At 41.4% G+C, this 27,008-nt stretch overlaps 1 protein-coding gene across 1 annotated transcript; it reads left to right on the top strand.

Moving 5' to 3' along the window:
- The first annotated feature begins 2,185 nt into the window (after nucleotides 1–2,185).
- LOC124038142 (pyridoxal kinase-like) lies at nucleotides 2,186–27,008 on the top strand. The gene is made up of 11 exons (XM_046354074.1): nucleotides 2,186–2,587; nucleotides 3,260–3,314; nucleotides 18,708–18,812; nucleotides 20,585–20,668; nucleotides 20,791–20,825; nucleotides 20,945–21,030; nucleotides 22,441–22,486; nucleotides 22,572–22,683; nucleotides 22,770–22,906; nucleotides 23,964–24,030; nucleotides 25,758–27,008. Exons 1-11 carry the CDS (start codon nucleotides 2,507–2,509, stop codon nucleotides 25,868–25,870), a joined length of 921 nt encoding a protein of 306 aa, XP_046210030.1. The 5' UTR covers nucleotides 2,186–2,506; the 3' UTR covers nucleotides 25,871–27,008.

The raw sequence follows: 27,008 nt of genomic DNA, 5'->3' as shown, positions 1-27,008 counted from the left end.
ACTGATCAGAATTGAAGGAATGATGGTTCTCATTTACAACTGCGAACTGGCCAAGATTAAGCAAAGCAGTGCAACAAAAACAACAACACAGAGTTACACAGAAACATACGTACAGTCAATAACACAATAGAAAAATCTATGTGCAGTGTGTGCAAATGTAGAAGAGTAGGGAGGTAAGACAATAAATAGGTAATGAAGGCGAAATAATTACAATTTAGCATTAACACTGGAGTGATAGATGTAGATGATGATGTTCAAGTAGAGATACTGGGGTGCAAAAAAGCAAGAGGATAAGTAACAATATGGGGATGAGGTAGTCGGGTGTGCTATTAACAGATTGGCTGTGTACAGGTACAGTGATCGGTAAGCTGCTCTGACAGCTGATGCTTAAAGTTAGAGAGGGAGATGTAAGACTCCAGCTTTAGTGATTTTTGCAATTCATTCCAGACATTGGCAGCATAGAACTGGAAGGAAAGGCAGCCAAAGGAAGTGTTGGGTTTGGGAGTGACCAGTGAAATATACCTGCTGGAGCGCGTGCTATGGGTGGGTATTGCTATGGTGACCAGTGAGCTGAGATAAGGCAAGGCTTTACTGAGCATATACTTATAGATGACCTGGAGCCAGTGGGTTTGTGTGTGTGTGTGGGGGGGGGGGGTGGATTGCTGTACACCAGCGGAACCCATCCGACTTGACGGAGCTGGAAAAGTTTTGCCTTGAAGAATGGGCAAAATTCCCAGTGGCTAGATGTGCCAAGCTTATAGAGACATACCCCAAGAGACTTGCAGCTGTAAGTGGTTGTGTAAATCAAATGATACAAACCCCCCAAAAATCCATTTTAATTCCAGGTTGTAAGGAAACAAAATAGGAAAGGTGCCAAGGAGGTGAATACTTTCGCAAGCCACTGTATCTACATAATAAACTACAATATTGCCTCTGACGGGGAAGATTAATGGTTTATCAGATCAAAAGAATACAAAGGTGGGTTATATCACTCATCATCATTCTCTGCCCACCAGACATGTTATACCACTCTGCCCACCAGACAGGTTATACCACTCTGCCCACCAGACATGTTATATCACTCTGCCCACCAGACGTGTTATACCACTCTGCCCACCAGACAGGTTATACCACTCTGCCCACCAGACATGTTATATCACTCTGCCCACCAGGCATGTTATATCACTCTGCCCACCAGACATGTTATACCACTCTGCCCACCAGACAGGTTATACCACTCTGCCCACCAGACATGTTATATCACTCTGCCCACCAGACATGTTATATCACTCTGCCCACCAGACATGTTATATCACTCTGCCCACCCTACATGTTGTATCACTCTGCCCACCAGACATGTTATACCACTCTGCCCACCAGACATGTTATACCACTCTGCCCACCAGACATGTTATACCACTCTGCCCACCAGACATGTTATATCACTCTGCCCACCAGACATGTTATACCACTCTGCCCACCAGACATGTTATATCACTCTGCCCACCAGACATGTTATACCACTCTGCCCACCTGACATGCGTAAGCCTACTGTACACTACAGTATCAGTATCACTGAGATTAAATATCAGGCATAACCACTGGTCTAAACTGGCCTGCAGTCAGAGACACACAGAGAGTGTGATTCAGTGCATTTAGGCTGCTATTTTAATCTCTACGACTAGATTCAAGACTGGTGGTGATACAGGACGTTTCTTGAGTAGACCCTCAGTCTGTAAAAAGTGAGACTGATCATTGAGATAAAACAAGAGAAAACTCTTGGACCCTCTTGTCTTCATATTTATGAGACTGACATGTGTGTGAGCTGTGTTCTTAAACAGACAACAACATCTGACAAGTAAATTGTTGATTGATAATTTTAAAAAACACTGTGATCATTCTTTTAATTCTTTTAATTTTAAATATTAGCTGCAATAATTGCTGATGATAAACAATGACAACCCTTTAAGCGCTTTCTTATTTTCATCATCATGTTATGTTATATGTTATAATCAGAGAAGTAGCAATACTGAATGTGCAGTGTATGTTAGGCTGACCCCTGCTGACAGCCAGTGGCAGTAGCAACAGCTTGCAATATAAACGAATATCTTGTTCAAAGGACCACATTTCTGTATCCCTGGGCCTTTCTATTATCAAGTGTTTGACTCCGACCCTATGTAAACCATGATTGAATCAGGTTGGATGTCAGTTTACGTTGGAATAGTTTGTGTGAATCATTTATTTGTACTAGAAACTTAAATCATTATCCACTTTAAGGCGCCGGTGACTTTTCTTAGGTGTCCATATAGTTGCCTGCGATATTTCAGCCAGTCAGTCTTCTTGAATCGTCGTGTCCTTATTGTAGCCTACAGTTGAATACAGTGCAGTTTTCGCATACGTTCGTGTTGCCGACAGGATTGTTTGCTTAGTGAGCGTCGTTAGTTCGTGCACGGGACACATCTTATTCCACAGCCCTCGTAGCTTCATTTTTAACTTCATCCTTGAAATGGAGTGTCGTGTGTTATCTATTCAGAGTCATGTTGTCAGGGGATACGTCGGGAATAAATCGGCAACATTTCCATTGCAGGTAAGAAATGAATATGTTTACGTTACTTCAATGTATGCACGTTCGACAACACTGATCGACTAGCCTGGCTACATGCTGAGAAAGTGGAGATACAGTATCCAAGGGTTAGGAGAGATTCGTAAAACTGGTTAGATTAGCAGAATTAGCTCAATTACATGGGTGTACAGTAACCTGTAGTGTATTTAGTGAATAGAAAAGATTGGAGAAGCTATGAATAACGTTAGTCATTCAGAATAACAATAGTGCAGCCTATACTTGCCGGAGGATTTTATTTATTTATTTTATTTCACCTTTATTTAACCAGGTAGAGGCCAGTTGAGAACAAGTTCTCATTTACATTTGCGACCTGGTCAAGATAAGGCAAAGCAGCGCGACAACAACAACACAGAGTTACACTGGGTATAAACAAACGTACAGTCAGTAACAACAATAGAAAAATACAGGATACATACAGTGTGTCACAAGGCTCTTATAATGACGTGCCACATCTATTCCACAGACTGCTCATAGTGCCTCAACCAAACCATGCAGACATAATGAATCAATGCAATGGGGTTTATGTTGTTGCACTCACATGATTGTGTGTGTTCATGAAGAAAGATACGTCATAAACCCACAAAAGTGATGCAATATTTGCAAGCATTGTTATGATTTGCTTGTCTCCCCTCACAGGTGCTTGGGTTCGAAGTGGACTCCATCAACTCAGTGCAATTCTCCAATCACACAGGTGTGTGCAGTGCAGTAACTCCGTGCTCGTTTTTCAATATAACATTTGACAGAAACAGCTGAGGCAACAATAGGCTATGTATAAGAAGTACACTAGAAGAAAATGTTATCAAGAATGAAATCCTATCACAACACAATTTGGTCTTATGTAGGAACATTAGAAATGGTGTTGTTTTTATATTGGATAAAAGTAAAGACTCAGGGGTAGAAAATGGTACATCATAGACTACAGTTGAGGGAAATTAGAAATGGTGTTGTTTTTATATTGGATAAAAGTAAAGACTCAGGGGTAGAAAATGGTACATCATGGACTACAGTTGAGGAACAACGGGAAAGAAATTCTGCTTTGAAAGCTGATAAACCTCACTTTTTGAGAAAATGGCCCTTGAATGTTTTGGTATACCTACTGGAGAGCTCTTCTTTGTCTACACTCGTTCAGCATCGTTCACACCCTCTTAAGCCTTAGCCCCACCCATCTCTTCTTAGGGCTGCAATCCCGTTAACGGGTTCGATATGACAACAGCCAGTGAAAGTGCAGGGCGCCAAATTCAAAACAACAGAAATCTCATAATTAAAATTCCTCAAACATACATGTATTTTATATCGTTTTAAATATAATCTTGTTGTTAATCCCACCACAGTGTCCGATTTCAAATACTCGTTTGTGGTGCTTTTGCAGTAAAGCCTATGTTAGGTCACCACCAAGCCACAGAAAAACACAGCCATTTTTCCAGCCAAAGAGAGGAGTCACAAAAAGTACAAATAGAGAGAAAATTAATCACTAACCTTTGATGATCTTCATCAGATGACACTCATAGGACTTCATGTTACACAATACATGTATGTTTTGTTTGATAAAGTTCATATTTATATAAAAAAATCTGAGTTTACATTGGCGCGTTACATTCACTACTTCTAAAAACATCCAGGGATTTTGCATAGCCACATCAATTCAACAGAAATGCTCATCATAAATGTAGATGACAATACAAGTTATACACATGGAATTATAGATCTACCTCTTCTTAATGCAACCGCTGTGTCAGATTAGAAAAACTTTATGGAAAAAGCAAACCATGCAATAATATGAGACTGCGCTCAGATTATGCACGATGTTGAAGTCAACAGAAACCAGAAATAACATTATAGATATTCCCTGACCTTTGATGATCTTCATCAGAATGCACTCCCAGGAATCCTAGTTCCACAATAAATGCTTGATTTGTTCAATAATGTCCATTATTTAGGTCAAAGTAGCTACTTTTGTTAGGGCTTAGGTATACAAATCCAAATGCTCGTGCAGGTCCTGCGTAACTTCGGACAAAAACTTTAAAAATGTATATTACAGGTCTTAGAAACATTTCAAACTAAGTATGGAATCAATCTTTAGGATGTTTTTATCATAAATCTTCAATGAAGTTCCAACCGGAAAATTCCTTTGTGTGTAGAAAAGCAATGGAACGCAGGTCGATGTGGAATGTGCGTGACCAGGAAATGGCTCTCTGCCAGTAACCTGACTCATTCAGCTCTTATTCAGGCCCACAACACAGTAGAAGCCTCATTCAAGTTTCTAAAGACTGTTTACATCTAGTGAAAGCCCTAGGAAGTGCAACTTCATCCATATCCCACTGTGAATTCAATATGGGCTGGTTTAAAAATCGACCAACCTCAGGTTTCTCACTTCCTGTTTGGATTTCTTCTCAGGTTTTTGCCTGCCATATGAGTTCTGTTATACTCACAGACATCATTCAAACAGTTTTAGAAACTTCAGTGTTTTCTATCCAATAATAATGATAATATGCATATTTTAGCAACTGAGACTGAGGAGCAGGCCGTTCACTCTGGGCACCGTTCATCCAAGCTACTCAATAGTGCCCCTGCAGCCATAAGAAGTTACGGATTCACATGTGAGGCCATGTGATAAACAGAGTGAGTAAGGTAGTGTAGTGAACAACCAAAGATTTCAAGACTAAAGACTGATTTAATACTATGACTATGTCTGTATACAGTTGTCACAGTGACATCATGATCATCGTTGGACAACAGTTGAAAAGTATAAACACTCAAATGATAGGCTGCATGACATCAGCAGTCTGGTGGTCCAAAATAGCATATCTGGTGTATTTTAACACCAATAAACCAATCAAAACAACAGAAAAAAAATGAATTTAGTAAATGTCAATCTAGCAAACCAGGCAATTAAAAGCATCTTTCTAAACCATGTTTTGGTTAGTTTCTAGCATGTTAAGTTAGCTAGCCAGGTCCAATAATGACCATACTGTATAGCTGACAATGCCTTTAACTTTAGATAATTTGTATTCATTATTACACACAAATAAACTCACAACAAGGTCATTATTTCCAAGTTAATGGCGAGCTAATTCCAGAAAATAGTTACGGTTATGAGTGTGACGAAATAAAAGCAGGGCATTGTCTTGTTGGCCTAAAGTTATATCCTAATTTCACTTTGGTGACGATCATGTTATTCTTCACATTACTGTCTCTGGTAAACACACACTATATCAACTAAAATCTAAGTTTATTTCTAAATATAATAATAATAATATATGCCATTTAGCAGACGCTTTTATCCAAAGCGACTTACAGTCATGTGTGCATACATTCTACGTATGGGTGGTCCCGGGGATCGAACCCACTACCCTGGCGTTACAAGCGCCATGCTCTACCAACTGAGCTACAGAAGGACCTTTCTCACATGAACATGATACAGAAGGTGTAAACAGTACAGTGACATCATAAACATTCTTTTGAAATGGTTACTTGCATAATGGAATTCTCTTTTCGACTCCTTCTGCATATTTGCAAACAAACGCATGAATTCTCCAACCCTTTATACACTGCTTCCACTGGGCATTCCTCTGATTTCAAAACTCTGTCCTCCAGAAAGTGGAGAGCATTAAAAAACACTTTTGCAGTTCTTTGTGATATCTCTCAAAAAAGCAGCATTACAAAGGATTACTTACACATACAGCGCAGCTTGTGTTATAGACAGAAGCATGCTACATGGCAGACCAATCCAAACTCATCTCTTGGCATGTCCAGCCCACTCATTTCAGCCAATCATGGCTAGCGGGAAGATTCCTGTCTTTTCTGTGGCTAAACCAAGTAAAATTGGCATTTAATTTGTTTTATTTGTATTTTCATATGGCATACAAGTTTGCTATTAAGGCACATTATAATTTAATATAATAATATAATAAAGTCAGTTAATATATATAATATAAAGTAAGTTAAGAATAAATTCTTATTTACAATGATGGCCTACCAAAAGGCAAAAGGCCTCCTGCAGGGATGATACATACAGAGAGACCTAAGACAGCAACATAGCAAGGCAGCAACACATGACAACACAGCATGGTAGCAACACAGCATGGTAGCAACACAACATGGTAGCAGCACAGAACATGGTACAAACATTATTGGGCACAGACAATAGCAAGAAGGTAGAGACAGCAATCCATCAAGTAAAGTAACCACAACTGTCAGTGAGAGTGTCCATGATTGAGTTTTTGAATGAAGAGATTGAGATAAAACTGTACATTTTGAGTGTTTGTTGCAGCTCTTCCAGTTGCTAGCTGCAGCGAACTGAAAAGACGAGCGACCCAGGGATGTGTGTGCTTTGGGGACCTTTAACAAAATGTAACTGGCAAAGTTCACATGTTCCAGAAGGCATTTCTGCCCCCCTCCCCCAAAAAACATATATGTTCAAATGCCTCCTGTGCGGTAGTGACGTGCCTAGTTTCCTTAAACGAGTCACTTATGGAATGTATCTCTGGTTGTGGGATTCTATTTGGCCCATATCAGTAGCCAATATCATCTCGGCTCACATTCAAGATTCCAGTGACTGTATTTAGTAACCACAGTGTGTAGCACTAGCCTCACCCTCTTCATTTTTGGTGAGACCAATTTTTTTAATCCCTCAATTTGAGGGTTTCCACCCATCTGTTGTAAAGTTCAACAATGTTCACTCGGAGAGAAGAATTGAGCCTTTTGTGCTTATTCAAAATGTGTTTTTGGCTCTAACTAGTGCAATTCCCCAAACTATTTTTGTAAAGTTAAGTCATGAAAGACCATGTTTGGAGTGAAATGATGAGGCAGTGAACTCGTACATTACCCTGCAGTCTGTAAACAATTCCTCTTTCGACTTTGCATTACATGAACTCAGAGAAAGTACTTTTGTATTTGAGCAATTGCACTTACATTAAGTACAGTAAGGTGTTGGAGATAGTCCTACAGTTAATGATTGATAATCTGTAAACTGTACAGAAAGAAGGGAGATACTGAACTGTTAAGTAATGGGTTCATAGAGTACATGCCATTCACTCAGAGATTGAACCCTGGGATGTTTGCATTTTATCTTCTAGTTGGCTACATGATCTATGTTAGATCATGACTTGACATCCCAATATGGGGCTTGGTAGTGGATGAAAAGTTTTTGTTGTTGTTGCCATGAATCCTTTGATGGTGAGACGTTAAGATCAATGTCAAGTTAGGCCTACAGCCCTCAGCCCAATCTGTTTAATGGAGCAAGCTAAAGGAGGAGCCCTGTTGTTCCTCTACTGTTCCTCCCCACAGCCCCCTTAGAAATGTTTGCAAATGTATTAAGAATTTTAAAAACTATCACATTTACGTAAGTATTCAGACCCTTTACTCAGTACTTTGTTGAAGCACCTTTTGGCAGCGATTACAGCCTCGTCTTCTTGGGTGTGACACTACAAGCTTGGCACAACTGTATTTGGGTAGTTTCTCCCATTCTTCTCTGCAGATTCTCTCAAGCTCTGTCAGGTTGGATGGGGAGTGTCACTGAACAGCTATTTTCAGGTCTATCCAGAAATGTTCGACTGGGTTCAAATCCGGCATCTGGCTGAGCCACACAAGGACTTGTCCCAAAGCCCCTCCTGCATTGTCTTGGCTGTGTGCTTAGGGTTGTTGTCCAATTGGAAGGTGAACCTTCTACCCAGTCTGAGGTCCTGAGCGCTCTGAAGCAGGTTTTTGCCAAGGATCTCTCTGTACTTTGCTCTGTTCATCTTTCCCTCAATCCTGACTAGTCTGCTAGTCCCTGCTGCTGAAAAACATCACCACAGTATGATGCTGCCACCACCATGCTTCACCGTAGGGATGGTGCCAGGTTTCCTCCAGACGTGACGCTTGGCAGTCAGGCCAAAGAGTTATATCTTTGTTTCATCAGACCAGAGAATCTTGTTTCTCATGGTCTGAGAGTCCTTTAGGTTCCTTTTGGCAAAATCCAAGCGGGCTGTAATGTGCCTTTTACTGGGGGATTGGCTTCCGTCTGGCCACTCTACCATAAAGGCATGATTAGTGGAGTGCTGCAGGGTTGGTTGTACTTCTGGAAGGTTCTCTCATCTCAAGAGGTACTCTGGAGCTCTGTCAGAGTGACCATCAGGTTCTTGGTCACATCCCTGACCAAGGTCCTTCTCCCCCGATTTCTCAGTTTGGCCGGGCGGCCAGATCTAGGAGTCTTGGTGGTTCCAAACTTCTTCCATTTAAGAATGATGGAGGCCACTGTGTTCTTGGGGACCTTCAATCCTGCAGAAATGTTTTGGTACCCTTCCCCAGATCTCTGCCTTGACACAATCCTGTCTCAGAGCTCTACAGACAATTCCTTCGACCTCATTGGCTTGGTTTTTGCTCTGACATGCACTGTCAACTGTGGAACCTTTATATAGACAGGTGTGTGTGTGCCTTTTCAAATCATGTCCCATCAGTTGAATTCACCACAGGTGGACTCCAATAAAGTTGTAGAAACCTCTCAAGGATGATTAATGGAAACCGGATGCACCTGAGCTCAATTTCGAGTCTCATAGCAAAGGGTCGGAATTCTTATGTAAGTAAGGTTTTCTCTTGTCATTATGGAGTCTTGTGTGTAGATTAAGGATATTTAGATAAAAAATAATTTAATCAATTTTAGAAATAAATCTAAAGTAACAAAATGTGGAAAATGTGAAGTGGTCTGAATACTTTCCGAATGCACTGTGTAATCAATTATTTGATGGTCCGACCGCATTCTCTCCCCTATCAACACACTTAAATTTTGGTACCAGCGAAAATGACATAGGAAAGTAGTAAAGACGACTAGCTTCATTGAGCCTCCGCCATGTACAGTTCAAGTCGGAAATTTACATACACCTTAGCCAAATAGATTTAATCTCGGTTTTTCACAATTCCTGACATTTAATCCCAGTAAACATTCCCTGTTTTAGGTCAGTTAGGATCACCACTTTATTTTAAGAATGTGAAATGTCAGAATAATAGTAGAGGGAATAATTTATTTCAGCTTTTATTTCTTTCATCTAATTCCCAGTAGGTCACAAGTTTACATACACTCAATTAGTATTTGGTAGCATTGCCTTTAAATTGTTTAACTTGGGTCAAACGTTTCGGGTAGCCTTCCACAAGCTTCCCACCGTAAATTGGGTGGATTTTGGCCCATTCCTCCTGACAGAGCTGGTGTAACTGAGTCAGGTTTGTAGGCCTCCTTGCTCGCACATGCTTTTTCAGTTCTGCCCACAAATTTTCAATGGGGTTGAGGTCAGGGCTTTGTGATGGCCATTCCAATACCTTGACTTTGAGGTCCTTAAGCCATTTTGCCATAACTTTGGAAGTATGCTTGGGGTCATTGTCCATTTGGAAGACCCATTTGCGACCAAGCTTTAACTTCCTGAGTGATGTCTTGAGATGTTGCTTCAATATATCCACATAATTTTACTGATGATGATACCATCTATTTTGTGAAGTGCACCAGTCCCTTCTGCAGCAAAGCACCCCCACATCATGATGCTGCCACCTCTGTGCTTCACGGTTGGGATGATGTTCTTCGGCTTGCAAGTCTCCCCCTTTTTCCTCCAAACATAACAATGGTCATTATGGCCAAACAGTTCTATATTTGTTTCATCAGAAAAGTACGATCGTTTTCCCCATGTGCAGTTGCAAACCATAGTCTGGCTTTTTTTATGGCGGTTTTGGAGCAGTGGCTTCTTCCTTGCTAAGTGGCCTTTCAGGTTATGTCGATATCGGACTTGTTTTACTTTTGTACCTGTTTCCTCCAGCATCTTCACAAGGTCCTTTGCTGTTGTTCTGGGATTGATTTCCACTTTTCGCACCAAAGTACGTTCATCTCTAGAAGACAGAACGCATCTCCTTCCTGAGCGTTATGATGGCTACGTGGTCCCATGGTGTTTATGCTTGCATACTATTGTTTGTACAGATGAACATGGTGCCTTCAGGCGTTTGGAAATTGCTCCCAATGATGAACCAGACTTTTTTTTTCTGAGGTCTTGGCTGATTTCTTTTGATTTTTCCATGATGTCAAGCAAAGATGCACTGAGTTTGAAGGTACGCCTTGAAATACATCCACAGGTACACCTCCAATTGACTCAAATTATGTCAATTGCCTATCAGAAGCTTCTAAAGCCATGACATCATTTTCTGGAATGTTCCAAGCTGTTTAAAGGCACAGTCAACTTAGTGTTATTAAACGTCTGACCCACTGGAATTGTGATACAGTGAAATAATCTGTCTGTAAACAATTGTTGGAAAAATGACTTTTCATGCACAAAGTAGATGTCCTAACCGACTTGCCAAAACTATAGTTTTTTAACAATACATTTGTGGAGTGGTTGAAAAACAAGTTTTAATGTCTCCAACCTAAGTGTATGTAAACTTCTGACTTCAACTGTATATCTCACTAGATCAGGATTTTTAAGACTCCATATATCCACTAGTTCCATTATAGCCATCATATTCAGGATTTCCTTAAGTGCATAAGGGTGATAGTTTGAAGTGTGATTTCCTTTACTGTCCATTTAGGTATTTAAAACCGTAATATAATCTCCCACCATAATAATAGTCTTGTGTTGCTTGTAGGCTTTATACATTATTAAATATATTTTCAAATAAGTGTGGATCATCATCATTTGAACTGTATAGATTAATGAGCCAAATCTGTTTATGGTCCAATAACATATTTAAAATAATCTATTCATCTTGCAGATTGTTTTGAACAATTTGCACATTCGGATCAAAATGATTGTTAATTAATATCATTATCTGTTTTGAGTTTCTTTGCCCTTGGGAGAGGTATGTTTCGCCACCCCCAGTCCTTTCTCCACAACTTCATCTAAAATAGTTGAATGATTTTCCTGTAAACAATAGACATTATATTCCTTCTCTTTTAGCCAGGTAAATTCTGATAATCTTTTCTTATTATCTGCCAACCCATTACAATTATAACTGTCTATATCTATTTCACCACTTACTATAATGATATAGAAGTTTCAATTGTATTTATCATAATATTTTGTTGTTGTTGTGAACTTACTTTAATAAAAAGTACTATAATGATATTACCATAGCTATACCATGGTATTCACACTGCTACTGAGTAAACTTCTAAAACCTCCCCCCATCCCAAGTTGGATTGTCGTCCCATTGACTGGCAGACCACACTTGTCCACCTGGATCCCAGGGCCTTTGAGAGATTGGGACCCATCCTTTATGAAGAGCACACAGTGTCACCCACAGAACAGAATCAGATTAACTGCCAAAAGCATTTCCAACACAGTCACCTCCATTGTATTGCATAGTTATTTAAAAATATATATATATGCACTACCAGTCAAGTTTGGACACACCTACTCAATCAAGGGTTTTTCTTAATTTATATTTTTACTATTTTCTACATTGTAGAATAATAGTGAAGACATCAAGAACTATGAAATAACACATTTGGAATCATGTAGTAACCAAAAAACGTGTTACACAAATCAAAATATATTTTAGATTCTTCAAAGTAGTGTTTGCAGTTAATGTTACTCTTCAATAACACAGACTCCAAAGCAAATCAGGGGGCGGAAAATAGGTTTATTCAAAGAGAACAAATCACGCGAGAGGTAGATGTTCACGTTCCCCTGTCCTCAGTGATTCTCTCCACAGAACAAAGGGACAGGATGTAGTTTCATAACCCAGCCTTAGCCTGTGGTTGACCAATTAGAATTCCTTGCAAATAAACTGGGCCAATGGCTTCCACAAATACCCGATCTCAACCCAATTGAGATGGTTTGGAATGAGTTGGACCGCAGAGTGAAGGAAAAGCAACCAACAAGTGCTCAGCATATGTGGGAACTCTTTCAAGGCTGTTGGAAAAACATTCTAGGTGAAGATGGTTGTGAGAATGCCAAGAGTGTGCAATGCTGTTGCCAGCACTGACACTACCAGGGTGGGGGAACCCCACCGGAATCCCCACCTGCTAGGTACAAGGTCATCAAGGTTCTCATTAACAGCTTTGAGAAATTCCTTATTATGCTCACCCATCAGGGGGCTTTGGCTTTGTTGTACCAACCCTGCCAGGCAGGCTCAGACTCTTGAGGGGTAAGTACTGCTTTAGTGGGTCTCTGACAGTGTTTATCTTTCTGTCTTGGCTGCATATACTTGCAGTAGGCCTATAACACATATAAGGATTTCTCCTTCGTGTGTGGGTCGCTCAGGTGGGTGACGAGGGTACAGGCCTGGGGACCGCTCCATCATGATAAGACAAATAAATAAGCTTTTTATTTATAATCTATTTTTAAATGTATATCCCATATCGGCACAACATTAAAAGCTCTCTCTGTCACAACTTCTGCTCGCAGACACACATGGGCTCTCTGGCATTTCAAACCATTTTCTTTTTTTTTCACTCTCTTAACTCCAGACTTTTCCAAACACAAAAACACACACCCCACTTTCCATGACAATATACCCACATACTGTGACTTCTTCTGTCCTCTGTTTGCTGTTTTTATCCCTACCATGCTGATTCCTACCTCATTTCAGGCTTTTAAGTACTTTGTTTTCCTGTTCCTTATATTTGAAGATTTATTATTTCAATAATTATCCTTTCTTCTAATGCTGTCTTATTTATTTATAAATACTATGAATAGAAAGTCGAATATGATATATTTGACAACACTATACCATTCAAGGTAGGGAATGTATTTGTGATATGTTGCCCGTCACTACTTTTTGAATGTAAACTTAATTTCTTTTATCAAAATGCGTTTTTTGGGGGGGTGGCAGAAATGTCTTCTGGAACATGTGAACTTTCATGTGCCTTATTAATAACAAACTTGTATGCCATATGTAAATACAAATTAAATTTGTTAAATTACAAGAGCGTCTGCTAAATGACTTAAATGTAAATGTAAATGTACAAGCCTAGCCACGGAAAAAGTGACACAACCTTCCCGCTAGCCATTGCTGACAAAATAAGTGGGCTGGACATGCTGAGAGATGAGTTCGGATTGGTCTGCCATGTAGGTAATCCTTTCTAACGTGAATTTTTTTTTTAAGATATCGTGTAGTAGAACTGTATAAGTGTTGCTCTCCACTTTCTGGAGGACCGAGTTTTGAAATCAGTGGAATTAGTGTATGATAGCTATGGAGATGGAGAACATTCTGGCGTTTGATTGCAAATATGCAGATGGAGTCGAAAAGAGAACACACAGGAGGCTCTTGTATAAAACACCTGTCTCCAGATTACATCTTCAAACTTAAGGGCAACCATGGCATCTGTGAAAGAGAGGGAGAAGTGTCCATCCCATGTATATGGGTAAGATAGTCTAGCTAGCTACATTTTCCGATATTACAAGTTTCTAATTTTGTCAGAAAGTTGTTTTCATTTCAAGTTAAAGTGTACTGTTAGCAAGCTAACTAATGTTACGTGTAGCATCTGTGTAGTAATATTATTTGTATCTCAGAGCCATTTGCATTGCTAGTTATAGCCTAATGTTAGCTAGCTAACATTGAACATGCAAGTAACCATTTCAATAGAATGTTCATGATGTCACTGCGACAACTGTAGATAGGCCTAGCTGGTAAATTCGCTCTACTCCGATTTTAGAGCACTCTCGGTCGTCTGTGTGCCAGAGCACAGAATAACGTGATGAATTTACTAATGCTCAACACCCGTTGAATATGGTCGGTGTCGGTAAACGTTGGGGGAAAAAGCGTTTATAATTAAATTATTGCCAGCAGCACAGCTTCAGTCAGAAATGCCATGGATAACATAAAAGCAGCCTAACCAGCTCTACCAGGGCGAGTAAAATGGTCAGAGTGAGCTGTTCTCTCATTTGTGTCTGGAAGTAGCTGGCAAGCTAGCCAACATTAGCCAGTTACCTTGGGTGCTTGACTGCTGCTGTTAGGTCAGAACACTCGGATCAACCCTACTCCTCAGCCAGAGCATCCAATGTGCGCTCTGAACACTCCAAGAGTGAAACGCTCTGAATTTACTAATTCAATTTACTAACACACCTGTAGTATAAACCAGCCTTTAGTCTTAAAATCTTAGTTTTTTTAGTACATGGCCTCACATGTGAATCCTTACACAGAATAAAAAACCGGCTGCGCGCGTGTGCCATCGTGAATAAATGTATTTTATCCCCCCACACCAAACGCGATCACGACATGCAGGTTAAAATATCAAAACAAACTCTGAACCAATTATTTTAATTTGGGGACAGGTTGAAAAGCATTAAACATTTATGGCTAGCTAGCAAGTGCAAGCTAACTAATTTGTCCTATTTACCTAGCTTGCTGTTGCTAGTTAATTTGTCCTGGGATATAAACATTGTTATTTTACCTGAAATGCACAAGGTCCTCTACTCCGCCAATTAATTCACACATAAAACAGTCAACCAAATCGTTTCTAGTCATCTCTCTTCCTTCCAGGCTTTTTATTTTCTTGACTTTATATTGCGATTGGCAACTATAATAAATTAGGTGCATTATCGGCACTGACCTCATCGTCTTTCAGTCACCTACGTGGGTATAACAAATGAGATGGCACGTGGGTACCTGCTTCTATAAACCAATGAGGAGATGGGAGAGGCAGGACTTGCAGCACGATCTGCGTCAGAAATAGAACTGACTTCTATTTTATCCCATGGCAACGCAGACACTCATTGTGTGGGTGCAATAATTGAATCACACAGATTTCTAAATGTATTTTGCAACGCTCGCTCATGCGACGCGAGCGGTGTGGTCAGCCTGTTAGAGATGGGTGGGGCTAAAGCTTAAGAGGGTGTGGATGATGCTGAATGGGTGTAGACAAAGAAGAGCTCTCCAGTAGGTGTACCAAGACATTCAAGCGCCATTTTCTCAAAATTGAGGTTACAAGTTTATCAACTTTCAAAGCAGATTTACTTTACCATTGTTCCTCAACCCTAGTGTATGATTTACCAATTTCTTGCTCGGAGTCTCTACTTTTATCTAATGTATAAAAAAAAACACAATTTCAAATTTTGTTACATAAGACTGAATCGAGCCACATGTCACATTTGTAGTTTATTTCTTTATCAATTGCTGTATTTTATTGTTTTCCTGTATTTTTTATTTATTACAGTCCCTACCATGCACAGTATTTGGTGTTCCATTATTCCATCCCTACCATGCACAGTATTCGGTGTTCCATTATTCCATCCCTACCATGCACAGTATTCGGTGTTCCATTATTCCATCCCTACCATGCACAGTATTCGGTGTTCCATTATTCCATCCCTACCATGCACAGTATTCGGTGTTCCATTATTCCATCCCTACCATGCACAGTATTCGGTGTTCCATTATTCCATCCCTACCATGCACAGTATTCGGTGTTCCATTATTCCTTCCCTACCATGCACAGTATTCGGTGTTCCATTATTGCATCCCTACCATGCACAGTATGCGGTGTTCCATTATTTTCGACTCCTCTATGGAAACTTTGCATTATTCAGAATAGCCATGGAATAGTCTTGGTGTGTCGAAACAGTTGGTTATCAATGTACAGTTGATCAACTACAAGGGCTACACGTTTCCCTTTTAAATCTATTAACCTTGAAGAGTGGGTACAGAACTTTGTGCCGTTCTGCAATTTCCTTTGGGAACTGATCATTCATTCCTATTTTCGTGCCAGCGACTATTTTGCCCAGGGTTTTAACCATTATTTTATCTTTGAAGAATGCAAATTTGGCAACGATTGGGCGCTCGTATCGCTGTTCTGTGTCTGAAGCAGTGTACACGTTGAAATGTGAGTTCGTCGACAGTTTGGCCTGAGATCTGTAGCGCTTTAAGGAGGAATTCTTTCACCACGCTTTCAGACTCTTCCCCCTCATTTGATTTAATACCAGTACGTACCAGATTTTCTCGCATGGATCTAGTCTGTATACCAGGTAAGGCTTTTCTCAGAAACATGTTGTCCTTTTTTAAGTTCATTAAGATCTGTTTCAATAGTATTGACTGTACCTTTTTTAGCTTGTGTGTTTCTTTTCTCCATTGTCACATGTTTTTAAGTACTCATTTCGAGGCTCTCCTTTAAATCTTTACTGACACGTTCAAGTACGCCCAATTTGATCATTTATTGACTTTAGCGGGTGGGTTTCCACTCTTACCGTACCAGGTGGTGAAAAGCATAAATCATCAGTGTCTGATGAGGAATCTCGTAGTTTTCACATGGAGTTTGGTTCTGTTTTTCCATGGTTCCTCTCAGACATGTTTTGACCTCTACTGCTTCCGTAATATTTATCAATTAACTTCTCTAGCCTTATACATTTTGGGGGGTTGTTATCCAGCTTGAATATTATTGCCACGAGTAAATGGTGTAGTGCTACTATTTCGTCTGTTTTTAGAGATAATGAATATTGAGATGTCTCATGAGGCATTCTGTACCGCCATCTTCTGTCCGCCATCACATCTGGGATTGTTGCATTTGAACTATTAGTAGGCTACATTATCGATGTTAAATAATGACTTGACCTCCCAATATGGGGCTTGGTAGCTGATGAAAGGGCAAAATGTTCTGCAATGAATCCTTTCATGGTGGGAAGATCAGTATCAAGTGAGGCCTACAGCCCTCAGCCCAATCTGTTTAATGGAACAAGCTATAGGAGCCCTGTTGTTCCTCTACTTTTCCCCAGAAGTCCCCCTTATCTCTCTGTTCTTGGGTCTGGGCCAAGGGGGCCTCCACTAAACTCAGTGGGAAGCCTGTGTGTTTCATGGTTGAAACATTTTATTTTACTTAATGCTGGAATGTCTCTTCATGATTCAACAAAATAGGCCTAGCTTGTGGTCACCATATTTGTTATCTTGCGCACAGTGTAGTTAGTATCTAATTTGATGGTTCAGTGAGTTGCTCTCCTGTCTGTTTAATGTTTTATAGAGTAATCCGGTGAAGTTATCTGGCTGAAGTGAAACCTGAATGTGTGTCAGTGAGTTCACTACCTACAGGGAGGACTAACAGAAAGATGTTGGGGGGACAAGGAAGGAGTGACTGTAAAGAGGGAGAGCGATATTGTGGGATAAAAACAGACAGGCATTTTGTAGCCCAAACACTTCACTTTGGCCTCAATAAGGTCTGTGCTCAAACCTAGATTCCTTTGTGTGCAAATCACATATTGCCATCAACAAGTGATTTGGGTAATGGTGTAAGTGCAGCATTTTCTTGGAGTTTCACCCCACTCTGTCCCCTCCCTGTCACAGACGCTAGCACAGGCACTCGACAAACGTACATGTTGTATTATATAGTGGTGTATAGTATATATAGTGGTGTAATAATATAATATGATGTAATGTTTTATTTTATGTGATGTAGCTGCCTTGGCAGCATTTTAATGGGGATCAATAATAAATACAAACGACTGACCAATTGTTTAAGTCCTAGGAGGTGCTCATGATTAACTGTAATTTCCATTAAATGTGTTCAACTCATGTTCAGGGTTAGAAGTGAATAAACACATTCCTTAGACGTTTGAACTTTGAAACCCGAGACTGTATTATTTTTGCCCCAGAAGGGGGTTTATTAGAATTGTTTAGAGATTAGATTTGTTGCTGGGCCTGTTTCTTGGCTTGTTTTCTTCAATGAGCTGCTATGTCCTCAGCCCAATGTCAAAGGGAGAGATGCTAGTGAATGCTTGATGCAGGTAACTGAATGTCTAACAATGGAGATTGTAATCAGTCTTCCTCTGTCAGCATGTTTGATTGTCTCTCAGCCTCTTTATCTCTCCCAAAAATCTACCAAATCCATACCTGAATAACTGCTTGCTGACTTCTACTTCACGTTGCCTGCTGCTGGTGATAAGAAGAACTGATCACATACAGACGATATATTGATTGATGACTGAGAGATCAGTGTTTCTATAATTACCTCAGCAACCATTCCTTACAAAAAACATCTTGCCAACTTACCAGTCCACACTCTCCCTCCATAAACAACAATCCCCTTTGTTGTTGGAACTTTTTATTCAGGAAAATAGCAGGCATCGGCAAACTTAAGTCTGTTGAGTATGCTTTATGTCTTAAGGTGATCCCTCACCTCTGACACTTAACCTCTCTTGTTTCCAAGGTTACGCTCACTGGAAAGGGCAAGTGCTGACAGCAGAGGAGCTTAACGTTCTATATGAGGGTATCAAACTCAACAACGTCAACCATTATGACTACATCCTCACGGGTGAGACTTGCAGCTGTTTCTATTGTCAATATGGTTCTGCCATTTATAAGCAGTTTTGTAAAATAAAATTTCTAGGATAGTATGTATGATTTGTATGGCTGTGTTGATATTCAACCCCCTAAGGTCGATGGCCGCACCCCTGCGGAAATCAAATTAGTTTAATACAAACAAATCCCAGTAAAAATGTTTGGTTTTTTGCATTGGATGCGCCTCAATCCACCACATCCACCTATGTTTCCCTTCCGCATCTGCGGTGAAAGGTGACAGAGCTAGAGTAGTGTTTGTCAGACCACGAGACATCCCGAAAACCGGTCTACTCACAAAGTCATCTGTAGCATCTTAATGGTTTGGCCCAGAAAATATAATGAACCCAAACATGATGGTGTTCTCCGTTTTGCTCTGGCGCCCACAAGCGTCTTGGGACTCATCTGAAGTCGGTACAGCCGGTCTGAAGTCGGTACAGCCGATCTGCCAACTTCGGTACAGCCGATCTGCCAACTTCTGTCTGTAAGGTACGAACCGTTTGGGCTACACATTAATATGACCCCCTCGGTGCAAAGGTGAGACTCACGAACACGTTGTTTTGGCCACAGGCCTCACAAGACTCGTCTGATGGTGAACATATGCCAGTTCAAAACATAAATGGAGACTGTTTAGTATGGGATTAAGGTCTGGGGAGTTTCCTGGCCACTTATCACTTTTGCCTTATAGCAAGGTGCTCCATCATGCTGTTCGTCACCAAACAGTTCCGGGATGTTTGGGAGAAGTTGCTCTCGGAGGATGTGTTGGTACCAGTCTTTATTCATGGCTTGTTCTTAGGCAAAATTGTGAATGAGCCCACTCCCTTGGCTGAGAAGCAACCCCACACATGAATGGTCTCAGGATGCTTTACTGTTGGCATGACACAGGACTGATGGTAGCGCTCACCTTGTCTTCTCTGGACAAGCAATCGGAAAGGGGATTCATCAGAGAAAATGACTTTACCCCAGTCCTAAGCAGTCCAATCCCTGTAATTTTTGCAGAATATCAGTCTGTCCCTGATGTTTTTCCTGGAGATTAGTGGCTTCTTTGCTGCCCTTCTTGACACCAGACCATCCTCCAAAAGTCTTCGCCTCACTGTGCGTGCAGATGCTAGGCCCCTTTAGTTCCAGTGAAGGGAAATCTTAACGCTACAGCATACAGTGACATTCTAGATGATTTTGTGCCTTTCCTGTTTCATCATGACAATGCCCCTGTGCACAAAGCGAGGTCCATACAGAAATGGTTTGTCGAGATTGGTGGGGAAGAACTTGACTGGTCTGCACTGAGCCCTAAACTCAACCCCATCAAACACCTTAGGGATGAATTGGAATGCTGACTTAGCCGATCCTAACCGCCCAACATCAGTTCCCAACCTCACTAATGCTCATGCCTCAATGGAAGCAAGTCCCCGCAGCAATGTTCCAAAATCTAGTGGAAAGCCTTCCCAGAAGAGTGAAGGCTGTTATAGCAGCAAAGGGGGGACCAACTCCATATTAATTCCCATGATTATGGAATGAGATGCAGTGTAGCAGTAAGGACAAATATAATTTGTCATCAAATAATAATAATTATTATTATCATGATTAAATATTTTTTTGTTACTTCAAGGGATCTTAAAATTCCAAATCGCCCAGCTTAGACTCTTACGGGTTAACCTATGCTCTGTAAAGATTGGAATACGTTTATTTATTTTTTAAGTTTACACATGAGGTTTGTGAACTTTGCGTAACTCAGATCTCTTCTTCCCCAAGGGTACACCAGGGACACCTCTTTCTTAGAGACAGTGGTGGACATTGTTCAAGAGCTGAAGAGGTTGAATCCCAAACTGGTATATGGTGAGTAACTATTGCTACACAGATGTGTGTCCCATACACTGTAGCTACGCTCAGCAAGGTTGTGGATGGATGTAGAGCTTGGGTGTGAGTGTATTCCATATTTTCTTTCTTTGTGTTATCAGTGTGTGATCCAGTGATGGGAGACCAAGGCTCTATGGTTAGTATCCATGCTTTTATAGCACTTTTTATTATAGATGTATCCATGCGTATAGTCCATTATTATTGTTCTAGTCCTGTTCAAACCAACCATGAACATTCTACCCTCTTCTTTTCCAGTATGTCCCTGAGAATATACTGCCTGTTTACAGAGACCAAGTCGTAGCAGTGGCTGATATCCTCACACCCAACCAGTTTGAGGCTGAGTGAGTACAGTAACTGATATCCTCACACCCAACTAGTTTGAGGCAGAGTGAGTATAGTGGCTGATATCCTCACACCCAACCAGTTTGAGGCTGAGTGAGTACAGTGACTGATATCCTCACACCCAACTAGTTTGAGGCTGAGTGAGTACAGAGACTGATATCCTCACACCCAACCAGTTTGAGGCTGAGTGAGTACAGTGACTGATATCCTCACACCCAACCAGTTTGAGGCTGAGTGAGTACAGTGGCTGATATCCTCACACCCAACCAGTTTGAGGCAGAGTGAGTACAGTGACTGATATCCTCACACCCAACCAGTTTGAGGCTGAGTGAGTACAGTGACTGATATCCTCACACCCAACCAGTTTGAGGCTGAGTGAGTACAGTGGCTGATATCCTCAAACCCAACCAGTTTGAGGCTGAGTGAGTATAGTGGCTGATATCCTCACACCCAACCAGTTTGAGGCTGAGTGAGTACAGTGACTGATATCCTCACACCCGACCAGTTTGAGGCAGAGTGAGTACAGTGGCTGATATCCTCACACCCAACCAGTTTGAGGCAGAGTGAGTACAGTGACTGATATCCTCACACCCAACTAGTTTGAGGCAGTGTGAGTACAGTGGCTACTAGGATACATCGGGTTACATGCATTAAGTTGCTAAGTGCTACACAACATGTCATAATGTAGCTGTTACAGTAATGGGACCATCAATGCATACTACAGTCGTACTACCTCAGAGAAAAACGTGGTTGCTGTTCTTAGCCCTTTGTAAAGTGAAGTAGTAAGGCCCGAGGGGGTGTGGTATATGACCGATATACCACGGCTAAGGGCTGTTCTTATACACGACTCAATGTGGAGTACCTGGATACAGTCCTTGTATGGAATGCTGACCACAGACGTGGTATATGGCCGATATACCACGGCTAAGGGCTGTTCTTATGCACGACTCAATGTGGAGTACCTGGATACAGTCCTTGTATGGAATGCTGACCACAGACGTGGTATGTTGCCCATATCCCACAAGTCCCACGAAGGGCCTTATTGCTGTTAAAAATTGGTTTCCAACGTAAGTAGACATTTTTTTTGTCATGCCCATGGTATGTGGTCTGATATACCACGACTTTCAGCCAATCCGCATTCAGGGCTCATAGCACCCAGTTTCTAATAATTTTTATAGGTCACACTCTTTCTTCCCTAATGTTTTATTCATAAAGCAGCAGACCAAACCTTTCCCCAACCCTTTAAGGGAACTGTGTCCTGGTTTATGTATTCAGAATCACACATATCTTGACTTGATTTGCCTGCAAAATACACCTTCTGGACTCATGTGGAATTACAATGGGCATGTGTGCAAGTATGTCTAGCACCTCTGTGCCTGTACTGTAACCTCTCTGCGTGTGTCTCTTAGGCTGCTGACGGGGAGGACGATCAGCACAGAAAAAGACGCTCTTGACGTGGGTTCCATTGTCCATTGTAGAGCTATTACACATGATGATGGTTTTAATCTGGACTTATAATGAAGGCTTCTTGCCCTCTCAGGTGATGGAGCTGCTCCATCAGATGGGTCCTGATACGGTGGTCCTCACCAGCACAGACCTGACCTCTCCTCATGGGGACCAGTTCCTGGTGGCCCTTGGGAGCCAGAAAATGGGTAAGGCGAGGGCTGGGAGGGAGGGTGAAAGTTTAACTTGCCAACATGTTGAAGGGTAACAGACTCCTACTGTGTCCTTTCCTCAGTTAGGACAGATGGGAGCAAGTCCACCCAGAAGATTCGTATTGAGATGCCCAAGGTGGATGCAGTGTTTGTGGGCACGGGGGACCTGTTCACTGCCATGCTCCTTGCCTGGAGCCACCACCACCCCAATGACCTGAAGGTCAGTAATACCCCCAGCAGGGGGTTTATTAGAATTGTTTAGAGATTAGATTCATTGCTGGGCCTGTTTCTTGCTCAGTTGTGAATGGCTTGTTTTCTTCAATGAGCTGCTCAGCCCAATGTCAAAGGGAGAGATGCTAGTGAATGATTGCACGTAACTGAATGTCTAACAATGGAGATTGTAATCAGTCTTCCTCTGTCAGCATGTTCGATTGTCTCTCCCAACAATGTACCAAATCCAAACCCTGAGTAACTGCTTGCTGACTTCTACTTCACGTTGACCCCTGCTGGTCATAAGAAGAACTGATGAGACTATATTGATTGATGACTGAGAGATCAGTGTTTCTATAATTACCTCAGCATCCAAATCTGCCTCTGGAATTCCTTAAAAAACATCTTGCCAATTTACCATTTACATTTACATTTAAGTCAGTCCCACACTCTCCCTCCATAAACAACAGCCCCCTTTGTTGTTGGAACTTTTTATTCAGGATAATAGCAGGCATCGGCAGACCTATCAATCTGTTGAGTAAAGTTGAGTATGCTTTAGGTCTTAAGGTGATCCCTCACCTCTGACCCTTAACCTCTCTTGTTTCTAAGGCTATGCTAGTTGATGGCAGAGGAGCTTAACATTCTCTATGAGCATATCAAACTCCACAACATAAAAATGTCAGTTTTAAGATAGAGATGTTTGTTGTTGCATTGGATGGGTATCAATCCGCCTATGTCACCCTTCCGCATCTGTGGTGAAAGGTGATAGAGCTGGATAGGTCAGACTACGAGGCATCCCGAAAAAACTTTCTTCTCACAAAATCATCTGTAGTGTCCGAATGGCTTGGCATAGAAAATATTATGACCTCTCTTCGGAAAGATGAGACTCTCACGAACACGATGGTGTTCTCGGTTTTGCTTTAACTATCTGAAGGTCAGTAATACAGGGGACTGGGGAGGTTATCAATGCAGAGATAACAACCAAGCTACATTATCCTTAATGATGTAATACATGTGGTTTGATCCCTGGACTAGCCTATATTTTCTAACATACATGTCTCTCTTAGGCTGCCTGTGAGAAGACTGTCTCAGTCCTGCACCATGTTATCAAGAGGACCATCACCTATGCCAACGGTGAGATGATATACAAGGCTCTACTTGCCTGTTTGTATGACTGTCTAATCTACACAACAAACGCAACATGCAACATTTTGAAGATTTTACTGAGTTCCAGATCATAAGGAAATCAGTCAATTGAAATAAATGAATTAGGCCCTGGTCTATGGATTTCACATGACTGGGAATACAGATATGCATCTGTTGGTCACAAATACCTTAAAAAATGAAAAATAGTAGGGGCGTGGATCAGAAAACCAGTCGGTATCTGGTGTCACCATCCTTCACGCTGTTGATTGTGGCCTTTGGAATGGTGTCCCAGTCCTCTTCAATGACTGTGCAAAGTTGCTGGATATTGGCAGGAACTGGAACACACTGTTGTACACGTCAATCCAGAGCGTCCCAAACGTGCTCAATAGGTGACATGTCTGAGTATGCAGGAAGAACTGGGACATTTACAGCTTTCAGGTATTGTGTACAGATCCTTACGACATGAGGTGATGGCGTCGGACGAATGGCACGACAATGGGCCTCAGGATCTCGTCACGGGAACTCTGTGCATTCCAATTGCCATTGATAAAATGTAATTGTGTTCGTGGTCCATAGCTTATGCCTGCCCATACCATAACCCCACCGCCACCATGGGGCACTCTGTTCTCAACGTCAGCAAACCGCTCGCCCACACGACGCCATACACGCTGTCTGCCATCTGCCCGGTACATTTGAAACCGGGATACATCCTTAAAGGTCTTACTTCTCCAGCGTTCCAGTGAAAAGGGAAAGGGGGATACCTCGTCAGTTGTACAACTGAATGCCTTCAACTGAAATGTGTCTTCCGCATGTAACCCACCTCTGAATCAGAGAGGTGTGGGGGCTGCCTTAAACGACATCCACGCCATCAGTGCCCATGTCAACGGTGCCCAGGGAACTGTGGGTAACTGCCTTGCTGAGGGGCAGAATGACATATTTTTACCTTGTCAGGTCGGGGACTTGATCCAGCAACCTTTCGGTTACTGGCCCAACGCTGCTACCCGCCAGGCTACCTGCCGCCCCCCGTGGCCATTGAAGGAGAGCATTTGCTCACTGAAGTCGGTTATGACGCTGAACTACAGTCTGGTCAAGACCCTGGGAAGAACGACGAGCATGCACATGAGCTTCCCTGAGACGGTTTCTGACTGTTTGTGCAGAAATCCTTTGGTTGTGCAAACCCAGTTTCATCAGCTGTCTTGGTGGCAGGTCTCAGACGATCCCGCAGGTGAAGAAGCTGGATGTTGAGGTCCTGAGCTGGCGTCGTTACACGTGGTCTGCAGTTGTGAGGCTGGTTGGACGTACTGCCAAATTCTCCAAAACGACGGAGGCGGCCTATGGTAGAGAAATTAATGACATTTTCTGGCAACAGCTGTGGTGGACATTCCTGCAGTCAGCATGCCAATTGCACACTCCCCCAAAACTTAAGACATCTTTGACATTGTGTTATGACATAACTACAAATTTTAGTGGCTTTTTATTGTCCCCAGCACAAGTAGCACCTGTGTAATCTGTCAGGTTCGATGGATTATCTTGGCAAAGGAAAAATGCTCACTAATGTAAACAAATTTGTGCTCAACATTTGAGAGCTTTTTTTGCGTATGAAATCGGGAATTTTTAAAATGTTCATTTCATGGGACCAACTCTTTTTACATGTTGCGTTTTATATTTTTGTTCAGTGTATATTCCAGTCTAACATCTCTCCCCCTCTCCATCAGAGATGGCCGGCCCTGGTAAGAGACCCAACCCTGCTCAGTTGGAGCTGAGGATGGTCCAGAGCAAAAAAGACATTGAGGACCCGGACATTGTAGTGGAGGCCACCATCTTATAACACCCAACCCCATATAAATAGACATATAGGACTTGCCTTATAGGATCTTGTAGAGAGCACTGTTTTCATGATGGACATCAGACTATTTGACCTCCACACCACACACACACATTTACTTAGTCACTGCCATGTGTCTTTACTATGACCTGAGCATTGTCACCCATTTGAAAACATAGATGGTCTTAGAGCAGGGTTGTTTAACTTTTCTCAGCTTGAAATCCAGTTGAGAAATTGACCGTCCTTCCGTGACCCAATTAATCCTCTAACAACCCAAATTAAGAATAGTGTGTGATTTTATAGATGTATTCTCATAACTCACAAACCACCGCTCACATTACCCAGGGCCTACTTTGGGTCCCGACCCATAGTTTCAGAAACCCTATCTTAGAGGAACACACACAGGTTGTGGATATTACCATACATCAGAATAGTGAAGTGACTGTATGGATACCTGATTGGCCCTCAATACGGCATAGGTATTTGCATGGGCCCTGAATTTCCCCTGACAATGTGAGCTGACCAGGAAAATATCTGCGTTTCGGTTATGGGTTGGTGATCCATCATAGGCTTTTATCAGATCCAGTGATGCATTATATTTGTGCTACCATGAAGCATGTTATGCAGTACTAATCCGTGCACGTTTGATCATCAGATTTTCAATTGTCCATTTAAAAAAATATATTTTAGGCAAAAAGTATAATATTTCATAGATTGACAATTGTTTTCATACTTTTTATGATGTGAATGATTCATTACATGTATTGGACTATTAATGTACTTTGTCCTAATAATAATTCTTGTCATTCTTAAATGTCCTACACATTTCTAACTGAGGTAACAATATTTGCACAGATAATCATGATAAACATGTTTATTAGTAATGTTAATCATTGAATGCTTTTCATGGTCTTGATTGTTTCACTATTGTCATATCGTTACTAGAACACAGGCCTGTGTTGGTATGAAAAAGTACAATTTGGCCTTAGAAGAATCGTTTAGAGGAATACCGTCGTTGAATGTTTTGTATCTATGCCTGCAAAGGTAATGAAATAAATATTTATTATACAATGTTAGAAAGATAAGTGCCAAAGCTGAAGCTCTGATAAATGATGAGGAATAATAAAATATTTTAATTAAA

The sequence above is a fragment of the Oncorhynchus gorbuscha genome, linkage group LG01 (genome assembly GCF_021184085.1).
Source record: "Oncorhynchus gorbuscha isolate QuinsamMale2020 ecotype Even-year linkage group LG01, OgorEven_v1.0, whole genome shotgun sequence".
Lineage (NCBI taxonomy): Eukaryota > Metazoa > Chordata > Actinopteri > Salmoniformes > Salmonidae > Oncorhynchus > Oncorhynchus gorbuscha.
Note: the sequence above shows the minus strand (reverse complement) of the source record. Positions and strands in the feature narration are given on the sequence as shown.

What these genes read in the sequence shown, in the direction of transcription:
- LOC124038142 (XM_046354074.1), top strand. Translation starts at nt 2,507, where the DNA reads ATGGAGTGTCGTGTGTTATCTATTCAGAGTCATGTTGTCAGGGGATAC. An exon ending in TTATGACTACATCCTCACGG is followed by an intron (nt 18,813 to 20,584) that starts GTGAGACTTGCA and finishes TTCTTCCCCAAG; the next exon opens with GGTACACCAGGGACACCTCT. An exon ending in CCTTGGGAGCCAGAAAATGG is followed by an intron (nt 22,684 to 22,769) that starts GTAAGGCGAGGG and finishes TCCTTTCCTCAG; the next exon opens with TTAGGACAGATGGGAGCAAG.